At 45.5% G+C, this 13,700-nt stretch overlaps 1 protein-coding gene across 1 annotated transcript in view; it reads left to right on the top strand.

Moving 5' to 3' along the window:
* The window catches only part of NPTXR (neuronal pentraxin receptor), a 47,182-nt gene that overhangs the window by 20,886 nt on the left and 12,596 nt on the right, over positions 1 to 13,700 (top strand). Inside the window, exon 5 of the mRNA XM_043967726.1 lies at positions 11,518 to 11,743. Coding sequence (XP_043823661.1) covers positions 11,518 to 11,743 — 226 coding nt within the window. The remainder of the gene's footprint in view (positions 1 to 11,517; positions 11,744 to 13,700) is intronic.

The following is a 13,700-nucleotide window of genomic DNA, read 5'->3' as shown; positions in this document are numbered from 1 at the left end:
TGTATCTGGCATCAGTATTAAATCCATGCCAGTTTAAATCCAACTCTTGTTCATGTCTTCCATTTCCATGAAAAAATACATTTCATTGATCCCTTTTTGTTCTTAGATCATTATCATTCTTGGAAATCCAACCCTCCATTCCCCTCTTCCAGATTGAGCTCTTCCTTGTAACAAAGGAAAACAGTGAAACAAAACCACACTGTATCGTCTGAATCTCTGTAACAGCATATACAGCATCCTACCCTTGGGAGCCTCTCTCTGTTGAGAGCAGGGACTGGCACTATCTGGTCTCACATTTTCAGTTGCTAGCAGATCACCACCCTTTTATTTCATTGCCATAATTGTAGCCAGTGTGTGTATATTCTTTTTTTAGTTCTAATTTTCCCTTGTCTTTGGGGTAACTTCCTGCCTCACAGACTGTCAGAGCTGGAGAAACTTTAACAATCCCTTAATCCAATGCCCCTATTTTTATAGATAAGGAGACTGAGGCCCAGGGAGAGTAAGTGACTTATCCATGGTTCTACGTAGTAACAGGACCAGTGCAAAGATGGCCACACCTTTTGCAACAGTGCTTCAAGGGTTGCAAGGATTGTTACCCCCATTTTGCAAGTGAGGAAAGTAGTGTGCCCATGGTTGCAGCTAAGACACATCAAGGCCAAGATTCAAACTCAGATCTTTTCTCTTCCAATCATTTGATCAGAGGATCAAATGTAAGGGAGCTCAGGTCTAGGGAACTAGGGGCCCTTAAGCTTTTGCCTTGTGCTGGACTCCTTGGGCAGTCAAGCTGGGGAAGCCTCAGAGCCCCTTCTCAGAATTATGTTTGTTGCCGACATACATAATAGAAAGAAAGATTAAATTTCAGCTAGTGGAAATCAAGATGTATTTTTTTCCATCCAAGTTCACAGACCCCACACCCCTGAAGTCTGCCCACAGTCTGTGGAACTCATGCTAAGAACCCCTGATCTAGTCCAACTGCCTCATTTTACAAATGGAGAAATGGGTCTAAGGTGACTGAGTTACTGGCTCAAGGTCACATGGGTATTGCTGTAAGGGGCAGATCTGGGATTTGACCCATAGTCCCCAAATCTCCTGACTCCCAGCCTGGCCACACACAGGAGCTTCCCAAACTCTGGATTGGAAAGATGCTTGATCTGTGCACTTGTCCCTTGCCAGCAAAGGGGGAAAGAGGGGTGGCTGGGAGGAGGAAGAGGAGTCCAGGAAGAAGCCAAGCAGAGACAGATTTTCCGATCCATTAGTAGGTGAGTGGTGAGAAAGTGTTGCTTTTTTCCCTCCTCCCTTCTTCTCCATCCACCCCCTCTCATCTTTTCATAAATTCTGAGTGGGCTCTTCTGGAAGACAGTCAGTTCCTCCACCCTGGTGAGCATCAGACTGGGATGGCAGATGGGGAAGTTGGCAGGGGGTGGGGGAGAGGTCTCGTGCCATGTTCCCCTCCAGATGCCAAGATTCCCAATCAGGGGAATGGGATCTGATGAGTTTGCCTTCCCAAGCTGGTTTGGCCAAATGCCACCCACCTCCAGCAGCCCCAACTTCCATTCCCACCTCCTCCCTAAACAAATCTTCCCAGCCCACCTTGGCAAGTGGTAGGGACAAAGTGGCCACTTCCTGACCAACCAGCAGCTCTGGGAGCTCTCTGCCTATCCTGCTTCTTTGTTTCTCTGCAATGAGTGAGAGTGGAGTGACTGACGGAGTGGTGTGCTAGAGAGAGGAGAGCCAGCTATGTGGGCTTCAGAAGCAATAGGCTGTGTTTGCAGACCTCTTGTGTGAGCACACATCCCATGAAGTCCTTGAAAGAGGAATCCCAATCATGGAATGTTAGAATTGGGAGGGACCTTAGAACAGGGGATGTCAGGTGTCAGAGGACCCTTAGAACCTGGAATGTCAGAGCTGGGAGGGACCCTAGGACCCTGAGGAGCTGAGAAGGAGCTTATGAACTGGAATGTCAGAGTTGAAAGGGCTCTTAGGACCCAGAAAGTCACAGCTGGGAGGGCACATAAAGTGGAGCACTGATGCCTGGATTGAGCTTGGAGAATGGAACCTCATTCATAGAACTGTCCATGGTAGAGCTGAAAGAGCCCTTGGAGACCTCTAGTCCAGCGGTACCTTTCATCAGCCTTCTAGGCTCTTTGAACAGTAGAAGGAAGCCCCAGGGTCATGGAAACAAGAGACTTAAGCACAATCTTTAGTAGCTTAAACTTTCTGGGCACCCACCTCCTTAGAGCCTGACACCAAGAGTGGTACTATAGGGATTCTTATCTCCATTTCACAGATGGGAAATGAGGTTCAATGAAGTACAGTGACTTGCCCAGGGTCACACAGTATCTGGGGCAGGGTTCAAATCTACGTCTTCCAGACTCTACATCAGTAGGGGGTTTAGGGAGTAGCTAAGAAGCAGAATTTTTTCAGCCTGAGCCCTAGTTTCTAGAAAGAGTCCAAGCAGAGGGAGATGTTTTTAAGGGGAATTGGCAGAGCTGGGCTGGGGCTCAGAAGGGAAGCAAGGATTTTGTAGCACCAGCATGCAGCAAGGTGGCTGAGGTTTCCAGATCAATGGATGCCGCAGACAGTCAGGGCCTCAAGAGGGAAATGAATAGACTTCACGAGCCCCACTCGTCCCCAACTGCAACTGCTGAGCCATCTCTGCACCTTCACCAGCCTGTGTTTGTTGTGGGCTTTCCCCCTCCTGAGCTGGGGATCTGACTAAGGTTTATAGTGACCATGCTTCCCGACAGGCTTGAGTGGCAGCCAGCCTTGGTTTGAAGGGGGTGGGGAGTGAGATGATCTGGTCCAAGCAAATTTAAACATGGTGGAAGCTAGAACCTAGAACTGTGTCAGTCTTACAAAACTAGTTGCATTCATTTCTCCGGGGATCAGGGCTTCAGGAATAGGGTGGTCTCTTCCAACTCTAAAGTTCAGTGATTCTTCGAGAGCCCCTGACCTTGAATCAATTCATGACCTTGAAGAAAGCACTGGGTCTCGCTCTTTCCCCCTAGAAAATCAGAAACTCGATGGTTTCTAAGGTTCCTCCCAGATCTAACACATCCTTTTCTAAGTTTCCTCCTAGCTCTAATATTCCACGTTCTAAGGTTCCCTCAGCTCTACAATGTTATGGTTTTGTGACTTTGAAGAAGCTACTTAAGCCCTGTCATGGCCCTCCCCTCTAAAAAGGAGACAACCATCCCTGTACTGCCTCCCTTCCTTTGTTGTTATGAGGTCATGTCTGTGAAAGCACCTCGATTATTCTTATTCCAGCCAACTCGTGCTGTCTGGCCAGCGCCTCTTGCTTCATAGCTGGTCTGCTTTCACTTTTGTTCACCTCATTCCAAGATCCAGAATGCTCATCCCCTTCTCCTTCCACAGTCCCATCCACCTCAACTGAATTCTTGCCCAGCCTTTAAAGCCTCACCTTCAGGAAGCCTTCCCTCATTGCCCAATTAGAAATAGCTTCTTCATCTTTGGTCCCTGCTCACTATTTGCCTTGTCCAATGGACTTATCAGATGAAGTTGCTTTATTCCTTCATACCTGTTGGTAGATGTTTAAAAAGGGGTGGGGGGTGTTCAGAGTCCTGTGATCCTACAGAGAATGTTAGAACTGGGAGGAACCTTAGAGAAGGGAAGGGAAGGGAATAAGCATTATTAAGTGTCAGGCTCTGTACTAAGCATTTTACAAATATTATTTCATTTGATCTGAGAACAGAGAATTCCAAGCTGAAAGGTCCTTAGAACACAGGAGTTATTTCTGGGAGGAACCTTGGAAATGATAATACTAGATGGTCAACTCCAAGGCTATGGCCTCATGACCAGTCACTTGACCATTCCCTAGGAGTCATTTCCCTGTAAAATGGGGGGGTTGGAGTAGATGGCCAGGGCTTCTTAACCTCCTTTGTGTCTTGGACCCCTCTGGCAGTTGGTCTGGGGGAGCCTATGGTCCCCTTCTCAGAATTGTTTTTTTGTTTATTTGTTTTGGCTGGCAATGAGGGTTAAGTGACTTACCCAGGGTCACACAGCTAGTGTCAAGTATCTGAGACTGGATTTGAACTCAGGTCCTCCTGAATCCAGGGCTGGTGCTTTATCCACTGTACCACCTAGCTGTCCCCCTAGAATTGTGTTTTTAAATGCATAAAATGAAATACATTAGATGACAGAGAAAACCAATCACATCAAAATATGGTTATCAAAATAATTAAAAAACAAACTTGTGAGATAATGATGCTTCTAACTGAGGGTTTCATACCTACCATCATTTCCAAGTAGTGATAACAATAGCACAAGTGACATTTGGAGATATTGATGACAACTACAATATGCCCAGGAAAGATCGAAGGTTTCTATTGGTGACAAAGTCCCAGACACTGGTAGCCTTACTTTGGCATGGTGCCAACATTCAGAATGAGAAGAAATTTCAATTAGAGGCCGGGGAAAATCAAGATGTCATTTTTTCCATCCTACTTCACACACCCCCTGAAATCCATCCATGAACTCCAGATTAAAGACCCCTGCTCTAAACATGATGAGCCCAAGGAAGAGACACACAAAGCCAAAACAGCCAGCCACCCTTTCTCCACACCCTCATTCCTTCCCCAGAGCTTCTACTGCATATATTACCAGCATGAAATGAATAGTCATGCTAATAATTGGCATTTATATAGCACAATTTGTAACAGCAAAGTGTTATGTAAATGCAAGCTATTATTAGTGGTGATATCGTGGGGCAAAATCGTGGCTGAATGCTGAGTGATGGGTAAGCAAGGGTGGGTTTCACTCTGCGTTGGTGGAGGGACCCTTCTCATGGAGGGTGACTGGTTCATAGACCCTCATTTTACAGGGAAATGACTCCTAGGAAATAGTCAAGTGACTGGTCATGAGGCCATAGCCTTGAAGTTGACCATCTAGAATAATTTCACAGTTGAGAAAAGAGAATGGAGATGACTTGATTGAGGTCATACAGGGAGCAAGCATTTGAGGTAGGATTTGAATCTGGGTCCTCTGGCCTCCAAGAAATCATAGATTGCATTGGTGTCATTCACTCGAGTCTTCCTTCTCATGGCACTGAGACAATTCAGAAAGCTCTGTCAGTGAAAACTAAACTCCTGTAGACCCCTAGCCACTGAAAGTAGAGGCTGGAGGAATGGGTCTAGGCACAGATATGTGTTATCCCATGCCCAGCCAGCTATCTTTAGAGAGGTTCATCACCAGGACCATTGCAGGAAGATTGATATTTTTGGCTTCAAAGACTATTTATTGCTAATACCTGCTACTGAGACATTGTGGCAAATTGCAAAGTGTCCTGGGACCTGATTCAAAATCTATGTGATCTTGGGTCTCAGTCCCCTCATCTGTAAAAGGAGAGGGTACACTGGAAGACCTTAAGGGTCCCTTTCAGCCCTGAGAGCTTATACTTCTGGCCTTTACAATCCAGCCTCCAGAGAGAGCCGAAGCACTGTGTGAGGGCTGAGAGAAGAGCTGTAACCGGGGTGGGACAACTGGGACTGCTTCCCCAGGGCACTGAATTTACAGTGTCCTTGGCAGCACCTGTGGTGAATTGTCAGCTAAGCTAGAAAGTTACCTGATGGTAGGCTGAGATGAGCTCCTTTTAGGGTTCTGCCCCTCCATGTGGGACTATGTCCCTTCTTTCAACTGGGGGGGATAGTTCATTACAACAAAAATAGGGATGTTAGGCAGGTCTAACAATCCAATAAAAATAAAATAAATTTATATAGCTTATGATTATCAAATGAGAGAAGTGAGGAATCTTATCCTTGGGTGTAGAGGAAGAGGAGAGAAGAGAAAGTTCCCCTCTCCCCATTAAGAAATGGAGAATCAGAGGAGGGGATTTCTTTAATCTTATCCTTAAGACTAGCACAAGTGTTGGAGACATGGCCTTTATTAAATAAATGCCTACTATGTGCCAGGTACATGCTAGGCTCTGTGGATATTAATACAAAAATAAAGCTATCCTAAAAGCAACTCATAGCCTTTAACATTTTTTTTCAACTAACAAGCATTCATTTTTCCTCCTCTCACATCCTCCCCACCCATTAGAAAAGAAAAGCAAAACCCTCGTATGAAACATGCATAGTAAAGCAAAACAAATCCCCTCATTGTCCACGTGCAAAAAATATATCTCATTCTATGCCCTGCATCCATGTCAGGAGCTGGGAAGCTGACTTAATCCTCTGTTTTCTGGAATACTGGTTGGGCAATACATTGACTATTGTCTTTCAAAATTGATGGTCTTTAAAATATTGTGGTTATTCAGGAAATTGTCCTCCTGGTTCTTCTCCCTTCATTCTGCATCAGATCATATAAGTCTTCTAAGGTTTCTCTGAAACCTCCCCCTCATAATTTCTTCCAGCACCATAGTATTCCATCATATTCATAACTTGTTTGTCCATTCTCCAGTTGAGGGACACCCCAGGAGTTTAAATTCTGGGTAGGGAAAGTATTTATTAAGTACCTACTTAATAATAGTGTACCTACTTAATAATAATATAGTGTCAGCCACTGTGCTAAGGATGTAAAGGAAGGCAAAAACATGGTCTCTGCTCTCGAGGAGCTCACAGTTTAACAGGGGTAGGGAGAAAGGACAATGAGTAGTAAATGTATATACAAGATTTATACCAAGTGGATAAAAGGCCATCTCAGAAGGGAAGGCTCCCAGTGGGGGGAGGGAGGAAGTGACAAGGAAGAACTTTCAGTGTAATGTTAAGAGAATCTTTCCAACAGTTCAAGCCAGTCCATAATGCAATAGCATTAACTTGTGAAAATAGTGAGCTCCCTGTCTCTGGAGATGATCAAGGAATGACCAGATAAGTCAAGAGGATTCTTTTTTTTTTCAGGGCAATGAGATCTTGATGTATATCTTGCCATTGCACCCAGAAGGCTCTAGAGGAGAAAGTGAGGTTTTTTATCCATATAGGTCCTTTTACTTTTACTTAGGGGTCCAGACCTAGTAGCAGTATTGCTGGGCCAAAGGTTATGCACAGTTTTCTAGCACTTTGGGCAGAGTTCCAAATTGTTCAGTCAGAGCCCAATGTAGGGTATGCCTTACAGGTGTATGATGCTTCTGATTTATAAAGTGCATGAGGCAGGGCACAGTGTAAAGAGGGCTCTGGAATCATAACAGGTTCAAATCCCATGTCTGACCACTCATTCTCAGTGTGACCTTCGGTGAGTCAGCCCTCCCGAGGGCCTTAGTTTCTTCATTTGTAAAATGAGAGAGCTAGATTAGATAGTCTCTTAGGTCTCTCCAGTTGTGTGTGTGTGTGTGTGTGTGTGTGTGTGTGTGTGTGTGTGTATACACATATATACATACATACATATGATCCTAAGTCTCTTCCTCTCTCTGGACCTCAGTTTCTTTACTTCTCTGTAAGATGGGGGTGGGGAGCAGGGTTGGACCAGGAATCTCTGTGGTTCCCTTCAGGTCTAGGTCCAGATCTGAAATAATCCATCACTTTCCCGCCTCTGGACCTTAGTTCCTCAGTTTTCTAAACTGTAACAGTGGGGAAGTTGGCTTCTGAGGCCCTTCCATATTTAGAGCTTTGTTCCTATGAGTATTCTTTTTTTCTTCTCCATAATATCCTTGGAAGTCAAGGGGGAAATCTTTTCACCATTTCACAGCTAAGGCAAAGGGGGATGATTTCCCCAAGATCTCATAGTAACTTCTGACTAGAAAGGCAGTAGCCAGGTTTACTAACCCCTCTCCCAGACCACTTCCTAGTACATCTTTTTTTTCATTATTTTTTTCCACAGGACAATGGGGGTTAAGTGACCTGCCCAAGGTCACACAGCTAGTAAGTGTCAAGTGTCTGAGGCTGGATTTGAACTCAGGTACTCCTGAATCCAGGGCCGGTGCTTTATCCACTGTGCCACCTAGCTGCTCCCCTAGTACATCTTGCTGTCCCTCATGCATGAAATAAACTCTCCACACCTTCCCCCCCCCCCCCGCCACCCCCAGCTTCACCTGGACAGGGAGCCAAAGTTTGAATTCTTGGCTCTCAACAGCAAGGATCAGAGATTTCCATTCTCAATGGAACTGTGCATAAAACCCTGTCCTTTGGGGTCCAGCATTGCCCCTTGCCTAAGTGTATTTTGTGTATTTCTCTTTACTTTTGTGGCTACCAGTAGAGAGCTCTGAATTCTCCTTGAGCAAGAAGACCAAGGCAAACTTCATTCTTTCTACCTCAGTTTCTCTTCCCTTAGTCTGTTCTTGGCATCACAAAAGGGGAGAAGTAATCAGCCTCCTGCCCTCTGCTGTACAGTGCCATCTTCCCTCCCACCTCAAGTTCCTGAGTTGAATTTTCCTATTTGGTCCCAAGGCTGGAGCTAGGACAAGAGGCTCCCTCCACCATGCTAGGCTGAGTAGACACCAGCTGGTCAGAATTACTGGAGCGATGTCAGTTCTACCAGCCTGCTGGAAACTAGGAATAAATAGGGGACCAGAAAGTACATTGGACCCATGGGGAGTGGGGGGAGGGAAGGAAGGATGGAAAGACACAGAAAGGATTTCTTAGTCTCTGAGAAGTGTGCTGAATTATTAAGCATCCTCTTAATGATTCTGCCTGATAATAAGCCTTCTATGCCCTCAAACAGAGGAAGAAATCATGGAGAGAAGGAGAGGGGAGGAGAGGAAAGGAAAAGAGAAGAGAGGGAAAGGGGAAGGGGAGGGGGAGGGAAAAGATAGAAGAAGAGGGGGTAGGGAGGGAGAGGAGAAGATGAGAAAGAGGAAGAGGATGAAGGAGATGGAGGGAGAGGAGAAGGGAAGAGAGAGGGGAGAAAGAGGAAGAGGGGAGAGGAAAAAGGAGGAAGAGAGGGGAAAAGCTTTGAAGAAAATTAGGGATTCTAAGAGTTGGGGGTTATGAAGGAACTGAATGCCAGGCATAGAGAAGTTGCTGATTCTAATCTGCCTTGACTGATATCTTTTGATGAGGGGATCAGAAGCTACATAATATGGTGGAAAGAGGACCTGGCATTGAATCACAGCTCAGTCACTTAGCACTTCTGTGACCATGACCAATCCCCTCCCCCTCCTGGGTCTTGGTTTTCCAAGGAAAGAGAGCAAGAGAGAGAGAGAGAGAGAGAGAGAGAGAGAGAGAGAGAGAGAGAGAGAGAGAGAGAGAGAGAGAAGGAAGGGAAAGAAAAGAGAAAATGGAAGACAGAAAGACAGACAAAGAAAGAATGAAGAAAGAAAAGGAAAGAGAAAAGGAAAGAAAGAAGGAAAAAGGAAGGGAGGATGGAAGGAAGGAAAGGAAAGAGAAAAGGAAAGAAAGGGAAGGAGGAAGAGAGAGAGGAGATGGAGATGGGGGGGGGAGAGAGAGAAAGAGAAAGTTGTAGGGTGTGTTCCTACACTGCCTGCTGGATCGGGTAGGGACAGCTAGGTGGCACAGTGGATAGAGCACTAGCCTTGGAGTCAGGAGGACCTGAGTTCAAATCTCACCTCAGACACTTACTAGCTGTGTGACCCTGGGCAAGTCACTTAACCCCAAATTTCCTTAAACATCCAGGGCCATCTCCAGTCACCCTGATCTATATCTTGCCATTGGAGGAGAGAGGGAGGTTGGTGACCTTACACAGCCCTCCCTCACTTAAATCCAATTAACTGCAAGTCATGACATCACCCTCATGTCAAGGGGGCAGCTAGGTGGTGCAGTGGATAAAGCACTAGGCCTGGATTCAGGAGGATCTGAGTTCAAATCCAGCCTTAGACACTTGACACTTACTAGCTGTGTGACCCTGGGAAACTCACTTAACCACTCCCCCCACACACATACACACACACAAACAAACAACAACAGCAGGAGGGAGTGGGTGTCCCATCAAGCAGAGGCTTGGAGGTTTCATGTGCCCTCAAAGATCCCCTTTATGTCACTTCTCACAGGCAAGGACACTTGGTAGCTTGTTATCCTCTGCTTGTACCCACCATCTATCTTTCCCTTGCCCATATTTCAGCACAGAAATGTGAGTTAAAAGAACCATAGATCATTAGAGCTAAAGATGGCTTTTCTAGCCCAAACTCTTAGAATCATTGTCCTCATTCTTTCCCCCCTCTCCCAGTTTGGCAGGAGCTGCTTGGGCAGTAGCTACTCCTGCATTAGAATGGGAGGGTTGTCAGTGGAGCTTCTCAAGGGTTAAACAAGTGTTTGGTGGACCAGGGCCTGAGCTAGTGCAAAAAGCCTTTGTCAAGGAGTCAGAAGACTTGGCCTCCATGCTGGGTTCTGTCACTCTCTGTGCCATCTTGGACAAATCGCTGTGCTTTTCAGACCTCAGTTTGCTCATCTGAAAATGGGGGAAATCTTCCCATAGCCATCCACCTCACGAGAATACTTGTAGAGCTCAAGTGTCTGTGAAAGGGCTTTGGAAAAGTTAGGGGGAAAAGACACTGGAATAGAGGGCTATGAGTATGGAATACTGCATATATAATAGAAAGTGGGGGCTATGGGTATGGAATACTGCATACATACTAGAAAGTGGGGGCTGAGGGCATAGAATACTGCATACATACTAGAAAGTGGGGGCTGAGGGCATAGAATACTGCATACATACTAGAAAGTGGGGGCTATGGGTATGAAATACTGCATACATACTAGAAAGTGGGGGCTATGGGTATGAAATACTGCATACATACTAGAAAGTGGGGGCTTTCGGTGTGTTATACTACATGAATTCTGTCAAACCCTATTGATGTACTGGTGAGTTTTGAAAAATTACTTTTTTCCCCTCTTTGTTATTTTTTTATATAAGGGACAGATCACTGGTTAAAAGATATAGTCAGAAATAATGACGATGTAAAAATCAAAAGATACCAATAGAAGTGCTTTTAAAAGACACCACAGTAATGCAACAGATGACAAAAATGTATCATAATATAACCATTATATATATATACATATATCATAATATAATAATAGCAACCTATGTCACAGAACTGTTGTGAGGATAACATAATGCTAGCATTTCTATAGTGTTAAAAGTACTTTACAAATCCTCACAACAGTTCTGGAGGAGGTGCTATTATTAATTATCCCCATTTTGCCAATGAGGAAACAGCCAGCCAGAGGTTAGGTGACTTGTGCAGGGCCACACAGCTAGTAAGTGTCTGAGGTTAGACCCAACTCAGGACTTTCTGACTGAAGGTACAGGGCTCTATATACTATGTAATAGTATATATCTAATGTGTTTTGCAAGCCTATAAGAAGTGAATGATGGGGCAGCTAGGTGGATAGAGCATCGGCCCTGGATTCAGAAGGATCTGAGTTCAAATCTGGCCTCAGACACTTAATACTTACTAGCTGTGTGACCCTGGGCAAGTCACTTAATCCCTATTGCCCTGCAAAAAAAAAAAAGTGAATGATGGTGGTGGCGGTGGTAATGGTAATGGTAATGGTAATGGTAATGGTAATGGTAATGGTAATGGTAATGGTAATGGTGTCAGAAGAGAGGTGTGTCAATTCTGGTGGCTCTGGGTAGACTCTGACTTCCCTCCCTTCTCCTCCCATGCAGCAGGAGCTACCAGTCCATGTGAACATTTCAGCCACCACAGCCCGTCCCCTCCCGGCTCAGGACCCCCTCCACACCCAGATGGAGACCCTCGAGGCTCAGCTTCTGTCCAAGGTCATGGCCCTGGAGAAGGAGCGCTCATCCCTGAGCAGCAGCAACCACAAGCAGCAGCAGGCAGTAGAGAAGGAGCTGAGCGCCTTGCAGGACCGGGTGTCGGAGCTGGAGCACGGTGAGAGCCGGAGGGAAAATAGCAAGGACAGGTTGAGGGCATAGGGATAGTGAGCAGAGTAGCAAGCGCAGGCTTTGTCCCAGGCTGCTTTGGTTGCCGTAGCCCATTGGCATGTTCGACATCAGGAGCAAAGTAGAGCCGGCAAGGGGAAAGGGAGGCCTCTCTGGTCCTGTTCATTCATTCAGCAAAAACTGAGGATCTCCCCTGTTCTAGGTGTTGGTGGGCAGGGAAGGGAGTGATTCGATCTAGCCAAAAAGCCTCTGGGATAGAGCGGGAACTACAGCTCATCACTTACCCTCCCTGAGGGAGTGAAAATGGAGTTATCTGGGCAGACATATGGGAAGAGGCCAGTCTTGCCAAGGGGATGTCCTGTGTGAATGGTCAGTCTGTTAGTCAATAAGCATTTATTAAGTGCCTCCTATGTTCCAGGCAAAAATCAGCGTCTGCCCTCAAATTTACATTCTAATGGGGGATTAGGGAAGAGCTTGCGGTGCTGTTTGCCTGGCCATGAGTACAGGAAGGGAAGGAGAGTGGAATAAGGCTAGAATGACAGGATGGAGCCAGACCATGGAGTCTGAATGCTAAATGAATGAGTTGTTATTTTATTCAGGAGGAAGTTGGAAGTCACTGAAGGTTTATGAGCAGGAGAATAATACGGTCTGCCCTAGGATTATAGAATCACAGGCTTCTAGATCCAGAGTTGGAAGATTCCTATGAGACCTTCTCCAAACCCCTCATTTTACAGAAAGGGAGGCCCCGGGAGAGGAAGGAACATCCCTATGGTCATGCAGGCAGTAAAAGGCAGAGGGAAGATTTGAACCAGGTCCTCTTGACCACAGAGTCAGGGCTCTTTCTTGTGTTTTTAGATTGCTTTGACAATTCAGTGGAGAGAGGGGATGCAGGGTGATGAATACAGTCTATTACATACAGGAAACTAATGCAATACTCTGGGTGATAAAGGCCTGAATTATAGTAATGTCTCTGCAAGTGGAGAGGAGAGAGATGGAAGAGATGTTGTGGAGAGAAGATGGAAAAGATCTGGCAATTCGTGAGATATAGAGAATGAGGAAGGAAGTCAGAGATGACTTCAAACTTTCAAGTGACTTCAAGAATAGGAGTGACCTCAACAGAAAAAGGCAGGTGGGAAGATGGATAGTTTTGGGGGGAAATGATAAATTTACTGAGTAATGGAAAAGCTAATAAATGTTGGGGAGAAGAGATAATGAAACGTACTTCCTCCCATACCTACAACAGACAGGTGGTGGACAACAAGGACAGCATAAAGTATACATTGTCAAGAGACTGTGTCTCTGCATGGGAAGTTTTTGCTTGATTTTTTTGGGGGGTCACAAAGGAGGACATGATTGGAAATGGCAGTGACATAACTACATAAGGCATCAGTAAAAGGTTTTAGGTTTTCAAAGGAAGGAGATGAGCTCACTTTTGGACATGTTGAGTTTATGGTGCTGGTAGACCATCCAGGTGGAATCAACTAGCAGCTACATGGGATTTCAGCTCTAGGGCTAAGGGAGCTACAAGTGTCGAAGTCATCCTCATAGAGGTGATCTTTGAAAGAGAAGAGGCTAGAGTCTTAGGAAACAGACACACTTACTGGTGGGAGAAAGAAGCAACATTAAAGGTGACTGAGAAGGAAAGAATGGAAGGCAAAGAAAGAGAGAGAAATTATCCAGGAGGAGGCACTGGACAAGTGTCTAATGCTTTGAAAAGATCAAGGAGGAAGAGGAATGAAAAAAGGTTACTGGCAGAAGACACATGGTAGGGAAGAGAGCTCTGAAGTCAAAGGACCCAGGTTCAAATCCTATCTTCGTATTCACTAGCTGTGTGACTAGCAAGTCATTTCTCTGGTCTTCAGTTTCCTCATCTACAAAATGGGGGGGGGGGGTTGTTCTTTGTCCTTTGTTTTTGAAGAGGACCATGAAGTCAAGGTGATACCACA

Source organism: Dromiciops gliroides, chromosome 5, assembly GCF_019393635.1.
Source record: "Dromiciops gliroides isolate mDroGli1 chromosome 5, mDroGli1.pri, whole genome shotgun sequence".
Lineage (NCBI taxonomy): Eukaryota > Metazoa > Chordata > Mammalia > Microbiotheria > Microbiotheriidae > Dromiciops > Dromiciops gliroides.
The sequence above is the reverse complement of the archived record's forward strand: the minus strand, read 5'-3'. Positions and strand labels throughout refer to the sequence as shown.